This window comes from Adiantum capillus-veneris, chromosome 4, assembly GCF_014529385.1.
Source record: "Adiantum capillus-veneris isolate H3 chromosome 4, ASM1452938v2, whole genome shotgun sequence".
Classification (NCBI taxonomy): domain Eukaryota; kingdom Viridiplantae; phylum Streptophyta; class Polypodiopsida; order Polypodiales; family Pteridaceae; genus Adiantum; species Adiantum capillus-veneris.
In genome coordinates this window covers 24,325,977-24,345,869 of record NC_140934.1, presented here as the reverse complement: position 1 = coordinate 24,345,869, position 19,893 = coordinate 24,325,977, and the positions used below count along the sequence as shown (strand labels likewise).

Here is a 19,893-nt window from a genome sequence, read left to right as displayed (position 1 = left end):
AGACTCAAGAAGGACGTGGACGATTTTGAACGCAGTTGCTTGGTATTCCAGAAGGTCAAGTTTGACAGGAATAAAGCACAGGGATTGTTACAGCCTTTACCCATACCCACCCGTCTCTGGGAAAGTATTGCAATGGATTTCATTTTTTATCTTCCGAAGACACAAAGTAGGCACGATGGTATGTGGACTATTATTGACAGATTTAGCAAGTAAGCTCATTTCATTCCAGTGAAGGAAACACTCAAGCGGATCACTTAGGGAGACTGTTCATTGCCCAGATATTCAGATTACATGGCATGCCTGAGACAATTGTCTCTAACAGAGATCCTCGATTCACGAGTTTGTTTTGGAAGGCTATTTGGGAGAACATTGGCACACCGCTTGCAGTTCTCGTCATCGTTCCATCCGCAGACAGATGGGCAATCTGAGATTGCAAATTCAATGGTATTGGATTTATTGAAGTCTTACATCTCGGATCAAAAGACTCAATGGGAAAAGTATTTGCCCTTGCTAGAATTTTCCTACAATAACACAATACACTCTTCGACAGGGAAGGCGCCATTTGAGATTATTAAGGATGCTACGAAGGTTCCAACATTCCTAAGCACGAAAGATAAGATTTTTGAAGCCGACGAGTACACACGAACTCCGTCGGGCCGTGTCGAATCACTGCTTTTGCCAAGGTCCGCGAGGCTTTGCATAAATCTCAAGCAAGACACAAAAAGGCCGCAGATCGACATCGTCGCGATTTGAAATTAAAGGAGAACGATTGGGTGCTCTTACGTTTTGAGAAGGCACACCTGAGAAAGAAACAGGGAAAGGAGCAACTTTTTCCAAGGCTTAGCATGAGATACTATGGACCTTTCCAGATTTTCAAAAAGATAAATGATATCTCCTTTAGACTGAAGCTGCCCGATACGTGGAGGATTCACAATGCTTTTCATGTGAGTCTCTTGAAGCCTTTTAAAGGCGATGTGCCCGATGATGGGGAGCTAGATGAGCATCCCGAAGTGGACGAAAAAGAGGAGATACTCGTTCCAAAACAGATTTTGGCACATAAAGATAGAAAGGTAAAAGGTAAAAGGTAAAATGATAAGGCGGTTCTTGGTTAAATTCAAGAACTATCCCGCATTGGATGCGAAGTGGATGGAGCAGGAGGACTTGGCAGATACTCCTCAAATTGTGAACCTTTACCTTAAGGCATTTGGTTTAGCATAGTCTATTCCAAATTGAACCCCGAACTCAACTGGGCGGAATTTGGTGCAACGGATATGCATAAGAGGGGAGTCCCTCCACTCCTTTGTCAACAGATTGCCCCGATTTTAGATACTAAAGTCAGTGATGTCTCTTTTGAGTTTCAGGGAGACTGTGAGCTGACAGTATTCTGCTGTATGACTTTATGAACAGGAATTCCCGATAATATGATACTGATTTGTTCTTGACTTGTCTAAGTGCAGGAACTGATAAACGAAATGGCTGCAGCATTTCGGTCTGAAAGATCTTGATAGACGTGATTGCAATAAGGATTAGTTAATCGGGCATCTATGAGGTCTTGAGTGGATCTAGATGCGATTGCTAAATACGTTACCGATTAATCATGGTCTGAGATCCGAATGCATTTTTAAATGTGATGGGTCGTGTGATCTCCTGTGATGCAAGTGATGTCCTGTGATGTGACCGTCGATTGGTACATGTGCTAGATGTGTATTCCTAGTACGTCGGTACTAATAGTCAGTGTCTGCTAAGACAGTTCATGGCCTCTATCTATTTTGCAAGCATAATCGAGGGCGATTACAATGCTTTCAAGAGGGGGGTATGTCACAAACTGGTGACGTGGCATGGTGACATAGCAGATACATACACTCTCACTCGGAGGCAGTTCCGGAAAAGGCGGCAGAAATGCTGAATAGTTTGGCAAAATAGTCATGGTCAATAACAGTGCCATGACGTGGGACTTAACAGAAACAGCTTTGGATACAGAAGCACAACAACAATACATTTCCATCTCCCAGAGTTTCTTCAACTACCCTCGGTTTAAAGAGGGAGTGAATGTCACGATTGTGACTATGTTGCAATATTACATACACTCCTAGTTGCAGATACGCGAAGTGCCATTCCAAGGAGGACCCCTACGCTTGGATGGTCACACCCCTTCACCCAAGAGACGTGCCTCTTCGCCAAAAGCCACACTCCTTAGACGATTGATCACACCCCTTCGCTCTATGGGTGCGACTATTCGGCCAATGGTTGTAGCTCTTCGCCGAAAGGATGTCTTTTCGTCTAAAGTCGTGTCTCTTCACCAAGAGACATGTCTTTTCATTTGTGTCTCTTCGTCCCCTATATAAGGAGCCTATTGTACTCCGTTTCAATAAGTCATCAATCAATCAAACACAGAGTCTTCTGAGTCTTTCTTTGAGTTCAGTTCAGTTTCTTAAGTCTTAATCATAAGTTTAAGTACTTAATAAAGGATTAGTACCTAGAATCCTCACACACACCATTGATCTAATTAGAGATCTAATTCCTAGAAGCACACCATCGAACCAGCCCCCTTACCGTGTTAGCCAGCCCAGAATAAAGAGATCATGAACCAAGTGAAAGACCTTTTGGAAAAGGGTCTTATCCAGCCGAGTACTTCACACTACTGCTCTCCGGTGTTGTTGGTTTTAAAGAAAGATGGATCTCGGAGAATGTGCATTGATTATAGAGCTCTCAATAAAATCACAATCAAGAACAAATTTCCGATTCCAACGATCGATGATATTCTTGACTACTTCAGGAATCCTCTTGTTTCAGCATGATTGATTTGAAAAGCGAATATCATCAAATCCGAATCACGCCGGGAGATGTCTACAAGACAGCCTTTTGGACGAGCTTCAGTTTGTATGAATTTTTGGTGATGCCTTTTGGCCTTACCAATGCTCCAACGACTTTCAACCGCATATTGGATAGGATTTTCAGAGAGTATAGATCATTTGTCGGCACTTTCTTTGATGACATTATAGTCTTCTCCCAAGGATGAAGCAAAACATAGACACCATCTACTACAGGTCTTTCTAGCATTACGAGATCACCAGTTAGTTATCAACATCAAAAAGAGTAAATCTTTCTTGCCAGAGATACACTTCTTGGGACACATCGTCTCAACGGCAGAGGTACAGATGGACCCGGCCAATATTGGAACTATACATGACTTGCCCGATTTGAAGAATGTTCATGAAGTTAAAAGCTTCTTGGACTTGTGTTCTTACTACCGGCAGTCCATTCGAAAGTTTGCAGAGGTGGCTTCCCCTTTGCACATTCTTACACAGAAAGGAGTCCCTTTCTCGTGGGGACCCATAGAGGTGTCTGCCTTTCAGACACTGAAAGAGAAATTGACCACTGGACCAGTATTGACTTTGTCGGATTTGCAGAAGTTATTTGAAGTGTATTGTGATGCTTGTGGTCGTAGTCTGGGAGCGGGAGCGGTCTCAATGTAAGAAGGCCATATCATTGCCTATGAGAGCCGATTGTTTTCAAGGCCGGAATTGACAGCACAGATTTATGAGAGAGCTTTTGGTAGTGATCCATGCTCTTATTCAATGGCGACATTACCTACTTGAAGTCGATTTCAAGGTCTTCTGTCACAAAAATACGGAAGCGTAAACTGACTTTTAATTGTATTTCAAACACTCAAGAGAATTACAGAGAGAGAGAGAGAGAGAGAGAGAGAGAGAGAGAGAGAGAGCTTGAGACTTCATTGGGGACCAAAAGATGGGGTGCCCCCCCCCCCCCCCCCCCCCCCCCCCCCCCATAGAGAGATTATCTTTATTACTAAGGGAGAATCTTTACAAGCACAGGAACGGGGCAATAGCCCGTCCTCTATTCTTTCTTTTCTGCTTCTGACTGAGAGAGTGCGAAAGCTACTCTATGAATACTGAGAGGATTTTCCCTCTGCTATGAGATTTTGGGAAGCGAGAGTCTATCTTCCACAAAACTTAACGGAAGCTCTCGAAAATGAGAGTCTGCCTTCCGCTAACTGTGTCCCTTTATGCATAATCATTCTTGCAACAAAAACAAGGGACAAACACGCAAAATGCACGCACACATGCTTGCTGTAATTTTCTGTCACATAACCTGAAAATGTTACCTGAGCACCTTCCAAAGCCGAAATAGAGACCTTTTACGCAATGGAATCGCACCAAACTTTGTATACGCGTAGTGTAGGTAGAGAAGAACTGGATTCTATGTGTATTTTGCTGAAATTCACCCTAAAAGAGATGATTAAGGGCTGAAAACTGAGAATTTACAGCAACCACACTCTACAAAGAGAGTGCCTACTGCAGCTTCTCGCGATGAAACTTCACCAAAAGCTAGCTATGGCTATGAGAACCCTTGTTCTAGACAATGGGAGCACGAGGCCACCACATATGTCGCAAGGGGCTACTCTCAAGCTTCCATGGAGAGCTCCAATGCGTAGAGCATACTCACGATAGGGGGGTAGGAGCACTGCCAACACTAAAAAATGGGGGAGGGGGTGCTCTTATCAAGCCAAGAGGAAGAGGGAACGCTAGGAAGAGAGAGAGGGTGAGAGTGGGAGTAAGAGAGCTAGTTTTGCATTGGTAAGTGTGCCAAGTGGCACACTTACTTAATAACACTTAATAACTTTAAAACCATTAAACTTTCACATTTAAAAGTCCCTAGGCTATTAATGAAATGTGCAAATTAACTCACAATTGCACACACGGATGCTACTAATGAAATGTTAGTTGCTCTCCAGCACAATGCCATACCGACATTGCTCTTGCATTACCTGTTCGCCTTTGTCGGGCCATTTGGTCCGGCACAAACCATTTACAATAATTTAATTGACTTATCCTAAGGCCCTAAAAATAATTCAAGCCTTAGGGTTACTGTTGTTCTAAGGACCCCATCTCATTGCTTTGCTTGCACTAGCGCGCGTAATTTTCTGAGCCTGAAATCTGAGGCTACTATCTACCCCTTCATTGAAGACCCGATTTCCCAATCACTAGGGCTTCAGAGATATTCTGCTAGGGTCTCCTTGAGGTGCTATAGCCCAAACTTGGACGCACCTGAGGCCCCAGAACAGCTAGATCTATTCTGATGTGCACACAACTAATTAGATAATTCTTTTCTCGTAAATAAATTAATTATTTACAAAGTCTAACATAGTTACAGTCTTCACTGATCACCAGAGTTTGCGCTACTTCTTGTCACAGAAGCAGCTTTCAAAAAAGCAGATGCGTTGAGCTAACATCTTGTCACAGTTCACTCCAAGATTGTCCATGTTCAGGAACAGAAAAACTTGGTGGCAGATGCTTTGAAGCCTATAGTCTTGGCTATTTCCGCGATACATCATAGAAGCTTCAAGGACATAGTTGATTAGTACGCCACAGATCCGGATTTTTCGGATGTATTCAAAGACCGGCGCCCCTTTCGGTATTTCTTTTCAACTCAAAGTACAAGGGAGTGGTTAGGACTCACTCTCAGACTCTGCGTCCAGATGCTCTGAGAAGTGAAAGCCCAAGCCACTATTAAATAGGTTTACAAGGGATGCTAAAAGCAGAGCCCAAAAGCTTCAAAAGCAAAGGTTTCTTAAAATAAAGCAAATCATCTAAAAGCTCTCTCTCTCAACAATTGCATAGCCAAAAGCAGGTGAAAACTGCCGCAAAAATCTATGCCCTGCTCTGCTGTAATCAGCGCCGCAAAAAGCGGGCATCCGTACAACATGCCACGTGGCTGATTCTCCACAAAGTGCGCCGCAAATTCCGTCGTGAATCCCAAAGAGCCATACAGGGTAGCCACGTCATCATTCCTGCCCGCCAGGGATTGTTCCATGCCAAGAGAGGTTGTGTGTGTGTGCAGAGCAACCACGTCACTTGACAGTCACATCACACGACATCACTTAACATCACATGACAAATCACATTCAACATTCATTCAAATCTCAGACCATGATTTATCAGCAATGCAATTAGCAATCGCATCTAGATCCACTCACGACCTGAGAGATGCCCGATTGACTAATCCCTATTGCAACCATGTCTATCGAGTTCATTCAGACCAAAATGCAGCAATCATTTCGTCTATCAGTTCCTGCACTTAAACAAGTCAAGAACAAATCAAAATCATATTATCGAGAAGTCCAGTTCATAAAGTCATACAACAGAATACTGTCAGCTCTCAATATTCCTAAAGCTCAAAGAGACATCAGTGACTAGTATCAAAAATCGAGGCATCTGTTGACAAAGGAGCGGAGTAACTCCCCTCTTGTGCATACCAGATATCCGGCCAAGTTGAATTCGTGGTTCCATTGGGAATAGACTATGCTAAAAAAAGCTTCAAGGTAAAGTTTCACAATCTAAGGAGTATCTGCTAAGTCCTCCTCCTCCATCCACTTCACATCCAATGTAGATAATTCTTGAATTTAACCAACAACCGTCTGATACCACTATAACACACTTAGACACTGGTCGAGATTCTACTGCGACACCACAAGAATTCACTTCAAAACAGTTCACAGTTCACAATATCTCTAGGCACGGAACTCCGCCGGGCCAGTGTCGAATCAATTGTGAATTGTGAACTGTTTTGAAGTGAATTCTTGTGGTGTTGCGGTAGAATCTCGACGTGGAGTGTCCAAGTCTGTTACAAGAGAAGATGGCTGTAACTAAGTCAGACTTTGTAAATAATTAATTTATTTACGAGAAAAGAATTATCTAATTAGTTGTGTGCACACCAGAATAGACCTAACAGTTCTAAGGCCTCAGGTGAGCCTAAATGCGGGCTAGAACACCTCAGAGGGACCTTAGCAGAAATTACCCTGAAGCCCTAGTGATTGGGAAATCGGGTCTTCAGAAAGGGGTAAGCAGTAGCCTCAGATTTTAGGCTCAGGAAAAATACGCGCGTCAGTACAAGCACATGAATGAGATGGGGTCCTTAGAACAGTGACCCTAAGGCTAATAAAGCTAATAAAGCCTTAGGGTAAGTTTCGTGAAATTAAATTTAACGGTCCGTGCCCGGGCGGGCGGCCGGACAAGTGTGAACAGGTAAAGGCGGTGCAGTGCCCGTGCGGCATTGCGCCGGCAGACCTTTGGTGTTCTCATAAAAGAATCATTGATAGCAGTTGTTAGTTAGTTGCACATTTTTTTAATTAATGAGCTAGAAGTTTTCAAAGTCAAAAGTTGAATGGTTTTTAAGTTTTTAAAGTAAGTGTGCCAAGTGGCACACTTACCAATGCAAACTAACTCTCTCACTCTCACTCTTACCCTCTCTCTCTTCCTAGCGCCCCCTCTCCTTGATGGCTATTTAGGAGCCCCCCCTCCCCCATTTTCAGGGCTGGCAGTGCACCTACCCCCCCTAATGTGAGCGTGCTCTACGCGGTGGAGCCCTCCATTGAAGCTTGAGAGCAGCCCCTTGCGACATATGTGGTAGCCTTGTGCTCCCATTGTCAAGAACAAGGGATCTCACAGTCATAGACACCTTCTGGTGAAGTTTCATCGCGAGAAGCTGCCGTAGACACTCTCTTAGTAGAGTGCAGCTGCTGTAATTCTCTGTTTTCAGCCCCTAATCACCTCGATTAGGGCTGTTTTCAACAGACCAACCATAGAAATTCTCTTCTCTCTCCTTATCCTAAGTCTACATCAAGTTTGGCGCGATTCCATCGCAAAGAAGACCTCTGTTTCGGCATAGGGGTGTGCACAGGTAAGAATTTCAGGTTATTTGCAGAAAATTACAGCAAGCATGTGCGTGTGCATTTTGCTTGTTTCTCTTTTGTGTTCGATGCATGAATGAATGAGCATGAAGGCAACACATAACGGAAGATGGACTCTCCTCTGTGAGAGCTTCCGATGAGCTGTTTTGGAAGATAGACTCTCTTTTTGAGAGCTTCCAAACAGTCTCGCAAAAGATGGGAAATCCCCTAAGCAGAAAGAAAGTGGAAACACTTTCTCAGTCAGTAGTCAGAACAGAACAGAAGAAAGAATAGAGGACGGGCGTACGCCCCGTTCCTGTGCTTGTAAAGATTCTCCCTTAGTAATAAAGATATTCTCTTTATGGGGGGGGACCAGCCCATCTTCTGGTCCCCAATGGAGTGTCAAGTTTTCTCTCTTCCTCTAATTCTCTTGAGTATTTGAAGTGCAATTAAACGTCAGTTTACGCTTCCGTATTTTTGTGACAGTGGTATCAGAGCAAGGTCCTCTCTCTCTTCCTGAAGGGATTGACGACTCTTGGCAGACTGTAGAAATGGGAGGACGCGAGATAGAGTTATCTCTCCTTCAACAACAGGTGGAAGAATTGCAGAAAGCTCTCTCCCATCCAGAAGTCCAAAAGATTCTCCATACTCTTGAAAAAGGGAAGGAGAAAATGCTGATGGGGTCGGGAGAAATCCCGCAGAACCAAAAGGCCCCACAACCAAGAAAAGATCCTTTGATTGGAACTTCCCGCATGCATGAGAGGCAGAAGAAATCTCCAGAACGTCATGTGCGGTTTAATCCAAAAGTTCAAGAGCAGGACCCCCCTGATTCCCCTCAGTTCTCTTTCATGAAGGATCTGGAAGACATAGTTTCTTCGGAAGACATGTTTCTCGACGATCCGTCGCAGCAAGAAGTACATTCAAGGGAAAGGACTCCTGTCCCCAAGGAGTCTAAGCATCGAAAGAAGGAGCACCATAAGAAGAAGCACCACAGGCAGAAAACATTCAAGTCAGGAGATAAAGATGTGAAATTCGACACCTACAATGGACGGCGTGATAATGACAAAGCTTTGGCTTTCATCCGCCAATTTGAAGTTGCATTTGCTGAAGGGAATTTTAAAGAAAGATCCAAGCTTCGCCATGTCAGTTTGTACCTGAAAGGCACCGCCAGCAATTGGTGGTTAACCCTTATCCTGGAAGATCGCAAACCCCAAGATTGGACCGCTTTCAAGAAGGAGTTCTACGCACAGTTCCTTCCTCCAGACTATGAGGAAGAGGTAAAGAAAGAATGGGATCGTCTTTCACAGTCAGAGAACGAAACTGTTCCACGCTATGTGGATAGGTTTTGGGACGTTCTCTTGAAAGTCACTCCATTCAAGAAGATTGACGATTCGGAGAAGATGCGCAAGTTTGAAGCAGGTTTGCATGAAGCCTTGCAAAAGGCTATGAAGCTTTACCCTCGAGGTAATTTGCAAATACTTATGGAATCAGCCCGCATAGCTGATGGAATACATGACAAGGGTACTCCCAGGAAGATGGAGCAAAGCACTTACCATGCTAAGCAGAAGGCTCTCCATGAGCAGCCTACCTCTTCTACTTCTTCTCAAAAGAAGAAAAGAACCGCCTCCGAAGCAGAAGCAAAGCCAAATCAGCCCAAGAAAGGGAGATATCTCTCTCCTGCTGAGTTGCGAACATACATTAGTGAAGGAAGATGCTTCAAGTGCGGACAAGTTGGTCATATGAAGGGTGACTGTCCTACCAAACCTCCACAACCACCCTCTTCCAATGCAGTCCCAGATGTACAGGGAAATACAACCAAGGATGGAAAAGAAAGAGCTCTTCTCAAAGCATGGGGTAGTATCAACAACCAGCGGGCTCTTATTTTGTTTGACCCTGGTAGCACAGACAACTTCATCTCTACCAAGCTAGCTGACGACCTGAACCTGCAGCCCAATCATTTCGGAGTCTCTATTCAAGCGCAATCTGCTTTCAAAGGGCAGAACTCAAACTCTACTCCAATCATAGGGAAGTTGAATCTAAAGGTCGACGACTACAAGGATCAAGAGTCTTTCTTACTAGCTTCACTTGAAGGATGCGATGTTATCTTGGGAATGCCTTTGCACTACAAGATGCATCCCATTCCTGACTATGTTCAGAAAACATTATCTTTTGCTCATAAAGGAAAGGAGTATCTTGTACTTGCAGATGCAGGTGATTGGCGTATTCCTATCGCCAACCACATTGCCATCAAGAAAGAAATGAAAAAGTGTGTTTCAACGTACTTGATTTTTGCAAGAGAGAGAGATGTGTCTGTTTCACAACTTTCTTCCTCTTTAGAGCAAAAAAGACTTAAGTTAATAGAAAGATATAAAGATTGTTTTGCAGATGAACTTCCAAATGAACTCCCACCTTCGCGACCTGAGGATCATACAATTGATTTGATCCCAGGAAGTTCTCCTCCAAATCAGCCCCCTTATCGAGTTAGTCTAATGCAGCAAGAGGAAATTCTCAAGCAGGTTAACGAACTTTTGGAGAAGGGCTTAATAAGGCCTAGTACTTCTCCATATTGTTCACCTGTCTTGCTAGTACAGAAAAAGGATGGCACATTCTGCATGTGCATAGACTATAGATCTCTAAACAAGATCACAATCAAGAATCGATTCCCAATCCCTCGGATTGACGACATTCTTGATAAGTTACAAGGAGCCAGTGTCTTTAGTCGTATAGACTTGAAGAGCGATTATCATCAAATCCGCATAGCTCCTCAGGATGTGCATAAGACTTCATTTAGAACAACCTTCGGGTTGTATGAATTTATAGTGATGCCTTTTGGGCTCACTAATGCACCAGCTACATTCAACAGAATGATGGATAGAATCTTCCACTCATACAGAAGCTTTACAGGCGTTTTCTTTGATGACGTCTTCATCTTCTCAGAGACGGAAGACGAACACTATAAGCATCTCGCCTTAGTGTTTGAAGAATTACGCAAACACAAATTATTTGTGAATGCTAAGCAGAGTGAGTTCTTTCTAAAAGAAATCCACTATTTGGGCCATATAGTATCTCACAACCAGGTGAGAATGGACCCTGATAAGATTCAAGCAGTTGTAGAATGGCCTACGCCAACTACAGTACATGATGTACGAAGTTTCCTTGGCCTCTGTTCTTATTATCGACGTTTCATTCGAGCTTTTGCCGCGATAGCAGGTCCCCTCCGTGACCTGACAAAGAAGCGGATTCCATTCCATTGGGGGTCTGGACAAAAACAAGCTTTCGAAAAGCTTAAGTATCTACTCAGTCACGGACCCGTTCTTACCGTCCCTGATCTTCGCAAACCTTTCGAGGTATACTGCGATGCATCTGGAGATTGTGTAGGAGCAGTTTTGAACCAAGAGGGTCACGCGATAGCCTATGAAAGTCGGCGCCTTAAAGATGCAGAGTTGCATGTCTCCATATACGAGAAAGAGCTAATGGCAGTAATTCATGCTCTTTCCATTTGGAAACACTATCTATTAGGAGCTGATTTTATTATCAAGACAGATCATCAAAGTCTTCGCTACTTCCTCACACAAAGAAAGTTATCAGAAAAGCAGATGAGATGGGCCAACTTTCTTTCAATGTTTCATTTTCAGATTTTACACACTTCTGGAACGAAGAATGCAGTTGCAGATGCTCTCTCCAGGCGTCCAAAGATCACTGCACTAACAACAATTTATCATGAGGAACTAGAATCTCTCAGCGAGATGTATCCTCAAGACCCAGACTTTGCCACAATTTGGGCAGATCTTCAAGCTGGTCACTCAAAGCCACCGTATTCTATCAGGGATAATACACTCTATCGTCAACAAGCAATATGCATAGCTCAGCCCTTACGACAAAAGGTGATGGATGAAGCACATAATTCTCCTTATGCTGGGCATCGGGGAATTGCTTCCACCACTAGTGCCCTCGAAAGGTATTTCTTTTGGCCAACACTCCGTGCGGACATTGAAAAACATGTACGTGAGTGTTTAGTATGCCAAAAAGTGAAATATGACAGACATAAAGTTTATGGCAAGCTTCAGCCGCTCCCTGTGCCTAACACGCCATGGGAAAGTATTGCCATGGATTTTATTACGGATCTTCCTAGATCCAAGAATGGAAATGATGCAATCTGGACTATAGTAGACAGGTTCAGTAAGCAAGCACATTTTCATCCAGTAAAAAAGACGATCAAAGCTGATCACATGGCTAGAATATTTCTAGCTCAGATTTTTAAACACCGTGGATTGCCAAAGACTATTGTCAGCGATAGAGATCCCCGCATGACTAGTCTATTTTGGCAGGCATTGTTTGAAAACTTGGGAACTAAGCTTGATTTTTCATCAGCTTATCACCCTCAAACAGATGGTCAAAGCGAAATCGCTAATGCCACTGTTTTAGATCTCCTCAAGTGCTATGTTTCGGAATGACAATCCGAATGGGAACAGTACTTACCAATAGTTGAGTTTGCGTATAACAATACCATACATTCCTCAACTGGTAAAGCCCCCTTCGAAATTATTTACGGAAAGCCACTCTTACTTCCTATTATGGTGACCAAAGAAAACATCTTCGCCGCAGATGAATTTGTGCGCAATATTGATATTGCCCATCAACAAGTAAGGCAAGCGATTCTTCGTACTCAAGAGCAACAGAAGCGAAAAGCAGACAAGCACAGAAGGAATCTCAATCTTGAAAAAGGACAATATGTCCTACTTCGGTTTGAGAAAGCTAGATTGAAAAAGCGGGTCGGCAAAGGGAAAGTTGTCAAACTTTCCCATAGATTTTACGGCCCTTTCAAAATTACAGATAAAGTCAATGATGTGACTTTCAGATTGGATTTGCCTTCTAACTGGCGCATCCACAATGCTTTTCATGTCAGTCTCCTCCGACCATATGTTGGACCTCCTCCAGTGGCGCCCGTACAAGAAGATCCTCCAGAAGTCGAAGAGACTGAGGAAATCCTTCAACCTGAACAGATAATACACCACTCGGAGAGACAACTCAAGTCGGGGAGTCTACATCGAAAGTATTTAGTCAAGTTCAAGAATTACACTCCTTTAGATGCAAAGTGGATGACTGAGTCCGATCTCAAGGACTACCCTGACATCTTGCACAGTTATGTTGACGCTCTACAGTTGAGGTCAACTGTTTAGAACCAAGAGGGATGTAACTAAGTCAGACTTTGTAAATAATTAATTTATTTACGAGAAAAGAATTATCTAATTAGTTGTGTGCACACCAGAATAGACCTAGCAGTTCTAAGGCCTCAGGTGAGCCTAAATGCGGGCTAGAACACCTCAGAGGGACCTTAGCAGAAATTACCCTGAAGCCCTAGTGATTGGGAAATCGGGTCTTCAGAAAGGGGTAAGCAATAGCCTCAGATTTTAGGCTCAGGAAAAATACGCGCGTCAGTACAAGCACATGAATGAGATGGGGTCCTTAGAACAGTGACCCTAAGGCTAATAAAGCTAATAAAGCCTTAGGGTAAGTTTCGTGAAATTAAATTTAACGGTCCGTGCCCGGGCGGGCGGCCGGACAAGTGTGAACAGGTAAAGGCGATGCAGTGCCCGTGCGGCATTGCGCCGGCAGACCTTTGGTGTTCTCATAAAAGAATCATTTGTAGCAGTTGTTAGTTAGTTGCACATTTTTTTAATTAATGAGCTAGAAGTTTTTAAAGTCAAAAGTTGAATGGTTTTTAAGTTTTTAAAGTAAGTGTGCCAAGTGGCACACTTACCAATGCAAACTAACTCTCTCACTCTCACTCTTACCCTCTCTCTCTTCCTAGCGCCCCCTCTCCTTGATGGCTATTTAGGAGCCCCCCCTCCCCCATTTTCAGGGCTGGCAGTGCACCTACCCCCCCTAATGTGAGCGTGCTCTACGCGGTGGAGCCCTCCATTGAAGCTTGAGAGCAGCCCCTTGCGACATATGTGGTAGCCTTGTGCTCCCATTGTCAAGAACAAGGGATCTCACAGTCATAGACACCTTCTGGTGAAGTTTCATCGCGAGAAGCTGCCGTAGACGCTCTCTTAGTAGAGTGCGGCTGCTGTAATTCTCTGTTTTCAACCCCTAATCACCTCGATTAGGGCTGTTTTCAACAGACCAGCCATAGAAATTCTCTTCTCTCTCCTTATCCTAAGTCTACATCAAGTTTGGCGCGATTCCATCACGAAGACCTCTGTTTCGGCATAGGGGTGTACACAGGTAAGAATTTCAGGTTATGTGCAGAAAATTACAGCAAGCATGTGCGTGTGCATTTTGCTTGTTTCTCTTTTGTGTTCGATGCATGAATGAATGAGCATGAAGGCAACACATAACGGAAGATGGACTCTCCTCTGTGAGAGCTTCCGATGAGCTGTTTCGGAAGATAGACTCTCTTTTTGAGAGCTTCCAAACAGTCTCGCAGAAGATGGGAAATCCCCTAAGCAGAAAGAAAGTGGAAACACTTTCTCAGTCAGTAGTCAGAACAGAACAGAAGAAAGAATAGAGGACGGGCGTACGCCCTGTTCCTGTGCTTGTAAAGATTCTCCCTTAGTAATAAAGATATTCTCTTTATGGGGGGGGGACCAGCCCATCTTCTGGTCCCCAATGGAGTGTCAAGTTTTCTCTCTTCCTCTAATTCTCTTGAGTATTTGAAGTGCAATTAAACGTCAGTTTACACTTCCGTATTTTTGTGACAATGGCCCTAAACGTTGGAACTCTACACTGAACATATGCCATAAAGTACAAGGAGAGGTTGCCTATACAGGCAAATGCCTTACCCAGCCTCAAAACCCCACAAACCCATAAATGGCTAATAAACTGCTAACGAATATGTAAACTCACTAAAGTGACCTGTGACACATGGTAGCACAATTGCAAAACACTTGAGACTGTGACCCCGGGAAACCCTAGGAACAAGTCCCGCCTCAAGCCAGTCTACCGGGTGGGCAACACCGTGGAATGCACCGCCAAGAAAAGGTACGTCTACCTCAGATACAGCCGAGCACAACCACAAACCAACACCACCATGTAAGAGTCTAGAAATAACATATGTCGACAGATATCATACGTAATTAAAAAAAGTTAAAACAGAGGGTGAGATACCAAGGTGCATGAAATTTCTATAATCTTCAAACAATAAGACTTTGGAATATAGAAAGAGCCTAGAGGTTAGAACTTAAGAGGCTAGAGTGCAAGTGCACACTTCAAACTTGTAAATGCCAACCTCCAAACTTCTAAGGCCTAGGCGTTAAACTACAAGATTGCAAATCCCAAACTTCAAAGTCCAAAATTGCAATTTCGGCATCAATTTTACACGGGGCTTAATTTTTCAAGCTTAAAAGTATGAAAATGTGATTTCATACTCCTCCATACGCCAACGGTCGCATCATTTGCATGACGAATCATACGAGTTTGAAAAAAACTATGCATGGACTCTATAGTGTATCCATTGTAGTTTGTATTTGTCATCATGCCAAATGCAATGTGCATTGAACATCGATGAGTTCAACTCCAACACACAGATCCAGATCATATACTGAGAGCACCACCCCCTCTATGCCACTCATATGCCTCTAGTAAATTTTGCACAAACGCACACATATACTTTAGAAATATATGTGTGCATATGCTTATGAAACATTTACATAAAATAAATAGTTTCAACTCCAATGGCCCACACTATAAAGATGGTTTTCGTCAACTCGTCTCAGGACTTTTCGTCAATTCATTTTAACTATATAATATACAATCGGCAAAAAAAGGGCAGTCCAAAATATAAATAAGAATGTTATAAATATGTTATGTCGCAAGACTTTTTGTCAACTCATTTTAGCTAGATAAATTTAGCTAGAATCAGCAAAAAAAGGGCAGCCCAATATATTTTTTTATAAAACATTCTTTTAATACAAAAGTAACAAAAGACTCCAAACATAAGAGCACTCGTACTCCATGCCTCATATTCTTGCAAAGACTCCAAACATGGGAACACTCGTACTCCATGCCTCATATTCTTGCAATGAGAACTCCAAGATTACAAAACAACACTCTTACGGTCCACTCAGTATAAGAAACATAAGACTACTCATACTCCACGCCTCTTTATTTAGATCCATAAGCAACTCAACTCTATGTCCACAACAAAGCAACAGAAAACAATCAACCATTCAAAGTAATGATGTAATGAAAAAAGCATGCACACTTACCTTTTCAAAACCTAAAATGTTGTATCATTTGTGAAGGATGCCTCACACTTTGCAAACTTCTTCATTATGTACTGCCAAGAAGGAGATGTGCATAATATCGTTGAATAATATGGCAACTAATGAAGAAAACCAGGAAAAAGTGACTATTCTCGAGCAAGATAAATTTGATCAAATGGTCATGCTTTTTTTTTTTTTCCACAAACAAAAAGGGTTCAAGGCTTGTGCAATTCTCCACAACATCAAACTTCAACAATCAATCAACTTATTTCGGTACTAACAAATGCTTTACCTGTAAGATCAGCACTATCACTCTAAGCCTGCCTGGCATTCCAAATCCCTTCAAAATGTGGCTGCCAACCAACCCACAGTGAAGTTGCACAAGCACAAGTTAAGAACACAAATAAAAGAAAAATTCATCAATCTAGTACGATCCCTAAAGTTTCAGACACTAGGAGGACTTTTTTCCTACCATAAAACTAGTGGTTTTCACAAACCGTTCATCCAGTGAGTGGCAAGCCTCCCATAACCATAAAGCCAGCAGAGACTGCCAACCAACAAATAGCCATTTAAAAGACCAGAAAACCAAAAAACGCAAATCAGTCCAATTCCTGAAAAGCAGAACAACCTCCACAATATACTGAATGAAAAAACTACTGCAAACATCTTCAGACTGAACCATTGGTCAAATGAAATTAACCGTGTTCCTCATTTAAATGTACACCCTCCTCTCTGCAAGCCTGCAGCCTAGACCTGAAGGCACAGATACAACATGCTCAAGCAGATAAAGGAGAACAAGTTACAACTACTCTTCTACTTCATAAACACAAGTAAAAATGCCACAAAACATGGACTTAGTCAACTGAAGTTTAGCTGCTTATAGAGGCTCTAATGAGCTCCCTAGCAACAGAGATCAGATCCGTGAACCCATAGAAGCACTTGAAGTGAATGACTTTGAAAGATCTCGCTTTGAGGCCTTGCGCTTCTTGGAGCTCTTCCTTCTCTTTCCACTGCTATTTCGCACTTCAATTTCACCCTCTGAAGAACTGTCCTCTGTAGAAGTTGATCTGCTTCTACGTTTGTGTCTTCTTTTCTTCCTTTCCTTGAGACCATGTTCGCTTCCTCGCCTGTGCTTTCTCTTGTGCCTCTTCCTGGGCACCTCACTGTCTTCATCCACACTCTCATGTTTGTGTCTGTTTTTGTGCCTTCTATGTTTACTCTTACGGCTCTCGTTCTTAGTTAATCCAGCTGCCTGTTTCTTGCTGTCCCTAGACCTTGACCTCTCCCTAGCTTTATCCTCATAGCTACAAATCTGACCATCAGGATTACCCACATGATAGTCATCATCTTCAGCAGTGTTCATTTCTTTTGCTTTCTTATGATCAGGAATGAGATTATGCCCCTTCCTGGCATCCACATCTACAAATTGGGCATCAGAGTTCAAACCTTCTTCCTTCCTTTCATCATGAACTACATTTGCAGGCTGTGGACCCTCAAAAATGAGGTCATTATCTCCATCAGTCACTTCCTTTGGCTCTTCCGATATAGCAACTTGCTCAAGAGACTTATCATCACATACTACAGCATTTTCATGGCCTTTATCTGACACAGCATGGAGCTCTCCTGCAACCATAGGAAAATCATCATGTTCAACAAAGCTAGCACTGTGCACAACCACCTCCTCCTTAAGGTCACAATCATTTGCATTAATTGTCAAAGAACAGCTCCTTTCAGTAAATTGAGTCTCAGAGAACTTCGACTTTGCCCTCTCTTCAAAGCTATTATAATCTCCCTCTTTACCAGACATGGCTTTTCCTCTCACCACCTTCTTCAGATCATGTCGCCAGTCATCCATCGATTCCTCACTTTGGCTATCATCACCAGAGATGGCATCAGAGCTTCGTGTCTGCTTTCTGAGCCTGCGTCCATGACCAGAATAATTTTTCCTAAACTCAGAATCTTCTGCTTCTGACGCAAAATTCTTCCCAGGTAAAGCCAGTATGTCATCATGATTCTCTGAGGAACCCGCTTCAGGGATTTCATGACGCTCCTTGACACTGGCTTTTTTCGAAGCATTTGTATACTTGTCATCATCAACTGAGACTGAACGAGACCTTGAGGGAGAGCTAGATGACGCTCTTCCTCCCTGTCGTGCAGCACTCGATCCTTCATTTGTCCTCTTGAGACGGAAAGCAGTTTGATTCCTGCCTGTTTCTTCGCTTAACTCCGTAAGAGGAGATTTCTCTACTATATGGTCGCTTGAAGATTTTTCCTGGCTCTCACTGCTGCTGCTGCTTCTTGCAGGGCTTACATTAGCACTCCCACTGATGACAGAACGGCTCCTTGTTGCTTCTCTGGACAAAGATTGCTCAGAGGTAGGTCGTGATCTTGGTCTGTAACGTTTCACAGGTGGAGAGACACTTCCTTTCCTTGAATCTGTTGGAGATCCTGTCTGAGACCGTTTGCTCAAAGGGGGAGAAGGGGTTGGGGATCGCCTCCTAGCCCTGCTCCTATCCCTTTTTGGAGACCTTGACCTTGTTCTCGACCGCCTCCATTCTCTGCTTCTACTTCGCCTGCGATAATGATAATCATAATCTCTGCCATACCGGTACCGCGAATAGTCATTGTAGCCTCCTCTATAGTAGCTCCTATAATTACGACCCCTGTATCCATAATTGTCCCTGGAACGATAAGACGGGTAATAGTCACGCTTGTACCGTATAGGGGACAATGATCGAGAATGCCCACGTCGACGTTTGATTGGAGACCGTGAAGGAGACCGTGACTTTGATTTTGACCGTGAAGGAGAACGTGATGGTGACTTTGACAAGGACCTGCATGCATCACAAAGAAAAGCCTAATAGTACCCATGCCCTTACAGTCAGTATTGCATGCAGCAAGGTCAATACAGCACCTGCTCTTACTCCTCTCAGATGTTTTCTTTTCCGATGCACCAAATCCCTCCAACTGCTTGCTAATTTCTGCCGCACGAGCAGCAGCAATTTCAGCAGGCGTCTTGACTGTATTGGATAGTGTTTGTTGGGAAAGTGCATACTGTTGCAGCAAAAGGGACTGCTGGATATTGAGCTGCTGAAGATGCATCATGGCGGACACCGCAGGAGATTGGATTGAAGCTAACGTGCTTAGGCCCGGTTGCACGGATGAGGGTTGTGCTGTTGACAAACTTGGGCTGGTGGTCTGCACTGTGGGTAATGGGTTTGAAGAATCCATGCTTGAACAATTGATGCCTGACCTCTCAAAACTCACTCAAGGAACTCACTCAAGGATCCCACGCTAGTTATGTAAATCCTTCCATTCACTCAATATCTTCACGAACAGAGCATAGCAAGGTTAAGTTTGAGGTATCTAGACATTGTTATAAACTTCCATGACCACACCTGCATACGGAACGAAAAATAGAGAAATGAGGGCTAAAGCTTGCACCAAAAACCTCTCTCTCTCTCTCTCTCTCTCTCTCTCTCTCTCTCTCTCTCTCGACACACAACAGAATCGAAGAAGTACTCCGACCGATCACGGCGAGAAAAACACAGAAATAGACGCTATACCTTCACCAGAACAAGGCAACCGCTACAGGTTGCGTGAGAAAGGAGAGCTGCTGTTCCAACGTCAGAAACCCCTAATCTCTGCAAAACAAGAATACACAGGAAGAAAGCTCCAGTACCTCGAGTCAAAATCTAATTGGCTGCCGAATTATATGACTTTTTTTGTCAAAGCAGGGGATATGGGAACTCGGTGGAGACGCTTACACAAATGCATAAATGCCATAATGTATGAGTTCCATTAATAGCATGAGACATTTACTTATCGTTTTTAGCACTAAAGTGAGCTATGCAATAAAAACAAGCCGACTCTAACGCGCAGACAGCAACACTGCCTGTTTGTTAGAGAGAGAGAGAGAGAGAGAGAGAGAGAGAGAGAGAGGGGCTGCAGCTTGCACCTGGAGAACGCTGCTCTTGACTACTTTGATCGGCACAG

General features: G+C 43.4%; 1 protein-coding gene across 3 annotated transcripts in view; it reads right to left on the bottom strand.

Moving 5' to 3' along the window:
- LOC147458875 (uncharacterized) overlaps nt 1-19,636 on the bottom strand; it is a 48,532-nt gene extending 28,896 nt beyond the window's left edge. Inside the window, exons 1-6 of one of the 3 annotated variants that reach the window (XM_086510290.1) lie at nt 19,464-19,636; nt 18,812-19,295; nt 16,526-18,731; nt 16,370-16,444; nt 16,190-16,250; nt 15,901-16,016 (exon numbers count right to left, since the gene is read on the bottom strand). In XM_086510290.1, coding sequence (XP_086366416.1) covers nt 16,811-18,731; nt 18,812-19,128 — 2,238 coding nt within the window. In that variant the 5' untranslated portion in view covers nt 19,129-19,295; nt 19,464-19,636 and the 3' untranslated portion in view covers nt 15,901-16,016; nt 16,190-16,250; nt 16,370-16,444; nt 16,526-16,810. The remainder of the gene's footprint in view (nt 1-15,900; nt 16,017-16,189; nt 16,251-16,369; nt 16,445-16,525; nt 18,732-18,811; nt 19,296-19,463) is intronic. The other 2 variants (XM_086510289.1, XM_086510291.1) reach the window with 2 other exon arrangements.
- Nucleotides 19,637-19,893: the final 257 nt, after the last annotated feature.